This window comes from Nicotiana tabacum, chromosome 19 (assembly GCF_000715075.1).
Source record: "Nicotiana tabacum cultivar K326 chromosome 19, ASM71507v2, whole genome shotgun sequence".
Lineage (NCBI taxonomy): Eukaryota > Viridiplantae > Streptophyta > Magnoliopsida > Solanales > Solanaceae > Nicotiana > Nicotiana tabacum.
Genome location: NC_134098.1, coordinates 65,236,988 through 65,244,471, shown reverse-complemented (window position 1 = coordinate 65,244,471; position 7,484 = coordinate 65,236,988). Strand labels below are relative to the sequence as shown.

The following is a 7,484-nucleotide window of genomic DNA, read 5'->3' as shown; positions in this document are numbered from 1 at the left end:
ATCTGATTCTATAACCGTATTATTATGAATGTCGGAATTTTCTGATTTATGAACCAGAAATCGATATGCTTTACTATTGATTGTATATCCTATGAAAATTCAATCAATGGTTTTCGGTCCTATCTTTACCCTTTTGGATTTAGGAACTTGTACTTTTGTCAAACACTCCCACACTTTAAAATAATTCAAGTTGGGCTTCCTTCCTTTACATTTTTCATATGGAATGGATTACATTTTGTTATGGGGTACCCGGTTTAGTATCCGATTAGCCATAATAATGGCTTCCCCCCTCAAGTTCTATGACAAACCAGAACTTATCAACAAAATATTCATCATCTTCTTTAATGATTGATTCTTTCTTTCCATAATCCAATTGGATTGGGGCGTGTATGGGGCCGTTGTTTGATAAATAATTCTATATTCTAAATCTTCGAAAGGAGATTCGTATTCACCACCCCTATCACTTCTTATCATTTTGATTTTCTTGTTAAGTTGCTTTTCAACTTCATTTTTGTATTATTTGAATGCATCTATTGCTTCAACTTTACTATTAAGTAAGTAAATATAGCAATATCTAGTACTGTCGTCAATAAAAGTTATGAAATATTTCTTACCACCGCGAGATGGTATTGAATTCATGTCGTAAATATCTGTGTGAAATAAAGTCTAAAGGATTTGAATTCCTTTCAACTGACTTATAATGATGTTTAACATACTTATATTCCACACATATTTGACATTTTAATTTGTTGCACTCAAACTTAGGCAATACTTCCAAATTGATCATTTTTCGTAAGGTTTTATAATTGACATGTCCCAAACGTATATGCTATAAATCATTTGACTCAAGTAAGTAAGAAGAAGCTGAAATTTTATTATTGTCAACAACCATTACATTATGTTTGAAAAGGCCCTTAGTAAGGTGACCTTTTCCTAAGTATATCTTGTTCTTACTTAATACAACTTTGTCTGAAACAAAAACACACATAAACCGGTTCTTGACGTGAAGTGAAATAGAAACTACGTTCTTCCTTATTTCAGGAACATGAAAAACATTGTTCAGAGTCACCATCTTGCTAGATGTCATCTTCAGGAATATCTTTCCATAACCTTCAATTTTGGCCGTTGCAGAATTTCCCATAAAAATGGTCTCTCAGGTCCAACATGAGCATATGAAGCAAATGCTTCTCTAACAACACAAATATGGCGGGTGGCTCTAGAATCAATCCACCACTCATTAGGATTTCCCATTAAGTTGCGTTCAGACAACATAGCGCACAAGTCATCAATATCATCATTTGTTTCAACCATATTTGCTTGACCCTTTTTCTTCTCTTTCTTTGGAGTTCGACATTCTACAGCCTTGTGTACAGGCTTTCCACAGTTGTGGCAGTTTTTCTTGAATATCTTCTTGCTGCGATAGTTCTTTGGTCCAGAAGACTTCTTCCTCTTTTTCGGATTAGTTGGCGCAGTCTCAACAATATTTGCTCCCATAATTGTTGAGTTTCCACGTGTCTTCTTTTCTGCAGCTTTATTGTCCTCTTCGATCCTCAATTGATCGATGAGATCTTTGAGTTTCATCTCCTTTATCTTGTGTTTCAAGTAGTTCTTAAAGTCCCTCCATAAAGAAGGCAACTTCTCAATCATTGCTGCAACTTGAAATGCCTCATTGATGACCAAACTTTCAATGAAAAATTCATAATTAGTAACAAAATTAATACTTTCAACAAAAAACATTAATTCGGATTATACCTTCAGCAAGGAGATCATGAATTATAACTTGCAACTCTTGAACTTGGGTAATGACAGGCTTGCTGTCTACTATCTTATAATCTAAAAATTTGGCTGCAACAAACTTCTTCAATCCGGTATCCTCAGTTTTATACTTCTTTTCCAATGCATCCCATAGTTCTTTCAAAGTTTGTACATTACTATAGACGTTGTAAAGATCATCCTCCAGTCCGCTAAGAATATAATTCTTGCATAAGAAATCTGAGTGCTTCCATGCCTCAGTCACAATAAAACGTTCATTCTCAGGAGTTGATTCTGGCAGAACCGGAACGTCTTCCTTGATGAACTTCTGTAGATTCAAAGTAGTCAAATAAAATAACATCTTTTGTTGACAACGTTTGAAATCAATCCCGGAAAATTTTATAGGCTTTTTCGCCGGAGCCGGTGCTGGCACAGAACGACTGGAAGAAGCAACATTGCTCGTTGAGCCAACCACGGGGGTTACTATTTCTGTCATTTCTCTTAGTCACAAAACATAAACAAAAGATTAATTAACGGTGAAATATTTAAAATCTTCGAACCGAATAAACTTTAACAGAAACAGATTAAATACCATGGTGAAGATTTTATATCTTCTGTGATGACCCAAAATGTCATCTTATGTTTTGGAACTCGATTCTGCGCTCTTAAGCCTTAAAAATCTCATTTTTACCCTCCTAGATTTGCGTGCCCAGTCCGGGAGTGTTTTCGGAAAGCTTTTATGTTGAAAATTGATGAAAATAAGAATTTTTGCCTTAAAAGTTAATTTTAGTTGACTTCAGTCAACATTTTTGGTAAACGGACCCCTATCCGTGTTTTGACGGTCTCGGTGGGTCCGTATCAAAATATGAGACCTGAGCGTATGCCCGGAATCGAATTCGGAGGTCCCTAGCTCGAGTTATAAATTTTTAATTAAAATTAAAAGTCTGAAATTTAATGGTCTTTAAGAATTGATTGATGTTTGGCATTGTTAGTACCAGGACCGTATTTTGGTTTCGGAGCCCGTTACTGGTTCATTATAATATTTAAGATTTGTCTGTGAAATTTTGTGAGAAACAGAGTTGGTTTGACGTGATTCAGACGTCCAGTTGAGAAAATATAAATTTTAAAGTGTTCTTGAGAATTTCATTCGATTTGGTGCTAAATTCATAGTTCTAGGTGTTATTTTGGTGATTTGATCACGCAAGCAAGTTCGTATGATGTATTTGGACTTGTGTGCATGTTTGGTTTGGAGCCCCGTGGGCTCGGGTGAGTTTCGGATAGGCTACGGAGTGAAATTTGGACTTAGAAATGTTGCTAGTGTTCCAGCTCTAGTGTTGGCCTCGGATCTCGCAATTGCGAGACCAGAGTTCGCAATTGCGAAGCCTGACAGTGTTGCAATTGCGAGCTACTCATCACAATTGCGAAGAGTAGCTGGGCCATACAGTCTTCGCAATTGCGAAGACTCCTTCGTATTTGCGAAGTTGGTCTGGGGAAGGGGTTCTTCGCATTTGCGAAGAAAGGGGTCGCAATTGCGATCCCAGTTCTGCTTTTGCGAACAAGATATTTGCATTTGCTACAGAAGCAGAAATGTGACAGGTTCGCATTTGCGATACCTTTCTCGCATTTGCGAGCTTCGCAATTGCGAAGCTCAGGTCACAAATGCGACATCTACAACTGATCAAAATGACTTTTGGACGGGATTTTTGATTCATTTCCCAAATCTTCAAAACCTAAAACACAAGAGGCGATTTTTCAAAGACCATTTCTTCCCCAAATCATAGGTAAGTGATTCTAAACTAGTTTCTTTCAATCTTTCACTACATTTTTCAAGATTTCAACCTAAAATCTATGATTTTTGTGGTGGAATTAGGGGTTTTGGGTAGAAACTAGGGATTTTGGAAATTTGGGGATTTAGACCTCAAATTGAGGTCGGATTCCAAAACCAATTATATATTTGGGCTCGGGGGTGAATGGGTAAATAGATTTTGGTTTGAACCTCGGGTTTTGACCAAGCGGGCTCCGGGGTCAATTTTTGACTTTTTGGAGAAAAATTTGGAAAATTTAATTTATGCAATATAATTGATTCCTTTAGCAATATTTGATATTATTGAGTCATATTTGAATAGATGCGAGTGGTTTGGAGGTGAATTCTAGAGGAAAAGCTGTGATTGAGAATTAAGTGACCTTCGGAGCAAGGTAAGTGTTGTGTCAAACTTTGACTTGAGGGAATTAGGAACTTTAGACTATTTGTTATGTGAAATTCATGTGAGCAGCGTATATATGAGGTGACGAGTACTTATGCGTCGCCAATTTACATATTTTCCCAGTTTCTCCCATTTTTCTTATATTGTCTTTTTCCTATGCCTAATTACTATGTGTTTATACTAGTGTTATTTAATTGATCGTTCTTATCATGTTTACGGATTTTCTGGTGATAATCGAGTATTTATTTCAAAGTTGAGATTGATATTGTGGAACCAAATGTTGAAATAAGGCTTGTACTTGTTATTCTATCTCCCTGTTGTTATTTATGCATTGCATTATGGTAAGGGAGAGTGTTAATGCACGTAGGGTTATGCCGTGCCATATTGTGAGTGTTAATGTACGAAGGGTGATGCCGTGCCATATTGTGAGTGTTAATGCACAAAGGGTGATGCCGTGCCATATTATGAGTGTTAATGCACGAAGGGTGATACCGTGCCATATTGTGAGTGTTAATGCACGAAGGGTGATGCCGTGCCATGATATGAGAGTTAATGCACGAAGGGTGATGCCGTGCCGTTTCTATTGTTTTTATGGTGAGATTGAGAGTAAAAGCACGAAGGGTGATGTCGTGCATTTTTCCTTTACTGTACTCACTATTCTTGTTGATTCATAGTGTATTGACTGTTCCAGTTATCATTCTGCTATAGTTCTTTATCTCGTATTTTCCTTAGCATGTTTCCCCCTCCCGATGTGTCCTGTTTAACTCTTCATTACTGTTATTTGTATATACACTGTTAAATTGCACATGTTGATTTGTAGGTGCCTTGCTTTAGCCTCGTCACTACTTCTTCGAGGTTAGGCTCGACACTTACCAGTACATGGGGTCGGTTGTACTAATATTGCACTCTGCACTTTCTGTGCAGATTTTGGTACCGGCTCGGGTTAATCGAGACTTTAACTGTTGGACCCGCTATCCGAAGACTCAAGGTAGATCTGTCGGCGTTCATAGACCTTGAAGTCCCCATCCATCTTTTATGTTTTAGTATTTCTTTTATTCAAACAGATGTATTTCTTTCAGACTATTTCTTGTAGTAAATTCTAGAATGCTCGTGAATTGTGACTCCAGATCCGGGTGGTAGTAATTAATGCAGTTTCTTTATATTATTCCGCACTCACTATAATTTATCTTAGCTAATTGATGTTATTTACTGAATGGAATAAGGATTGGTTTAAATGATTCTCTAACGTTGGCTTGCTCCTCAAGTGAAATGTTAGGCGCCATCACGGTCCCGATGGTGAGAATTTCGGGTCGTGACATCTTCAAACCGAATACTAAACAAGTAGAAAATCACTAAGATTTTTATCTCGTAATTGAGTATAAAGTCACAAAGACTTTAATCTCAACCAAGGAGTGGAAATTCGAAGATTTTAGTCTCCAAAATGAGAGTAAATATCACTAGGATCCACTCGTGTATGACATTGCGCATTCGGTATCAGTTGTGCGTCAACGGTTCATGATGCCGCAGATAGACTATGAGAAAGCCATAGATGCTCAAATATTGCCTCAACGTGTGGTTCCCACTGAAGATGCGGGCGCATTGAGAGACCACCCAGTGAATCATGTGGGGGGGGGGGGTGCAACGGACCTTAGCATTTGGTTGATTTATACGAGCTGTGAAGGTTAATATTATGGATCATCGGGCATGGTGAACTATGACTTCGCGTCGAGTGGGGGAGTCCACTATCAATGGATGGATTGCGGGGTCATGTGTTATATCAGTTTTGGCCTGAAATCTATATATGTGGTACTGAAAGGTTCCCCAAAATTTACACATGTTTAAGGCCTGAGATTTTGTATAGGATAAGGTTGGTACTTGCGGTATGTCCGCTTACTTAATAATCCTATACTTCAGTACCAAAGTAGTTAGAGAAACAACTTTAAATTTACAGAAGGTCTACTCAGCGTGGACGTCATGGTTACGAATTTTGGGGTGCTTCGAAGAAAGTACAGTGGTTGACGAGATTCTGGACTATGTGGTTCGTGCCAAGATTTGTCTGTATGGAGCTCTACTTTTGTGATTGTTGTGTATAAATAGGGGTAAGGGTTACCTCTGAGAAAGATCGAAGAGTATGTTAAGAAATGGGTGAGCTCAATAGTGTTGAGTCAGCATAACAAAAGAAGAAATTGGCCTTGGGAGAGATAATTCTCCACAGGTGTCCGTCGCTAGCCTATGAAGAGGGAAGACCAGCCAATGCAACACCGCCCACTTGGCTCAGTTCTCAGAAACACTTTTGAAAGAGTTTGTTATCGGACTCTCCGTAATGCGTGGCACATAGTGTTTGAACGGTTGCGTCAGATCACCATGACGGTGGCATAATATGCCATCAGGTTGAATAAGTTAGCTCTTCATATTCCTACTTTGCTTCCTACAGCCAGAGAGCGAGTCCACAGACTCATTTTAGGACCCAATTATAATCGTAAACTTTTGTACGACTCGGGAGCTACATGCTAATACTTCATTTCTGCTAGTGGTAGAAATTGCCAAGATTTTAGAACGTGTTCGGTGTGAAAAAAAAGGAAACTAAGGAGACCAAGACGTCTCGAGGTTCTGGGGGATTCAATGGATTCTACTATGCAGGTATAAATTATTATGGTGGGGTGGTGGGGGGGGGGGGGGTGGGGGCTCGGGCAGTCGGCCAGCCCAGTCCGCACATCGAATTACCCGGGGTGCTCTAGTAAGTTCTTTTACTTGCACCACCGACATGAGTTCCTACAAATGGTTATTCCAGTTATCTGGCACATACTTAATATGAACAGCCAAACCTACAAAGGGGTTGTTTTGAATACGGCGATACCAGGCACATCATGAGAAAATTGTCCTAAACTTGGGAGAGATATATTTTATTAAAGCACTTAGGCTACGTGCCCTATTGAAGTTACTACACCACCCACACGATCAGTTAGGGGTGGAGGATAGGCGGGTAGAAGGCGTCTTAGAGGTGGAGACCCAACCATTGTTATATTTGTTTTATGGTATGGCGGAGGTTGCTACATCAGATGGTGTCATTACATGTACAATTTTGATTTAATATAACGGCATAATTTCCTTAACTTGAACCGGTTCTTAGTATAGAAACGAGTCCTTCTATTGTGCTCCACTTATGAGTGAGCTTCATGATTCTATAATCTACTTATGTGTTTACTCCTGTTGGGAGATTCTATGGAGATAACTACTCGTATCATTCCATGTTGGTCACTAATAAAAGCTGTGAGGCTAAAGGTGGCTTTCTGTTACCCATTTCGATAAGTTTTGATGTAATTTCCAGATAATTAATAACAAATTATGAATTATATGCCCTTCCGGTGTGTGGTTCATTATGTGTTGTGATTTTGTGTAACCGAGATTATTTAAAAGAAGAAAATGGAAATATCTGATTGGCATGATGTCTATATTACTTGTGATTCAGAACTGAGGACGAGATCATCGCAGTTTAATATAAATTGATATGTTTAAACCAGGCTGCGA

At 38.5% G+C, this 7,484-nt stretch overlaps 1 protein-coding gene across 1 annotated transcript; it reads right to left on the bottom strand.

Moving 5' to 3' along the window:
• Window positions 1-1,089: 1,089 nt before the first annotated feature.
• On the bottom strand, window positions 1,090-2,248 carry LOC142173528 (uncharacterized). Its single transcript, XM_075239131.1, has 2 exons — window positions 1,753-2,248; window positions 1,090-1,649 (listed from the first exon to the last, which is right to left on the bottom strand). Exons 1-2 carry the CDS (start codon window positions 2,246-2,248, stop codon window positions 1,090-1,092), a joined length of 1,056 nt encoding a protein of 351 aa, XP_075095232.1.
• Between the last annotated feature and the right edge of the window lie 5,236 nt (window positions 2,249-7,484).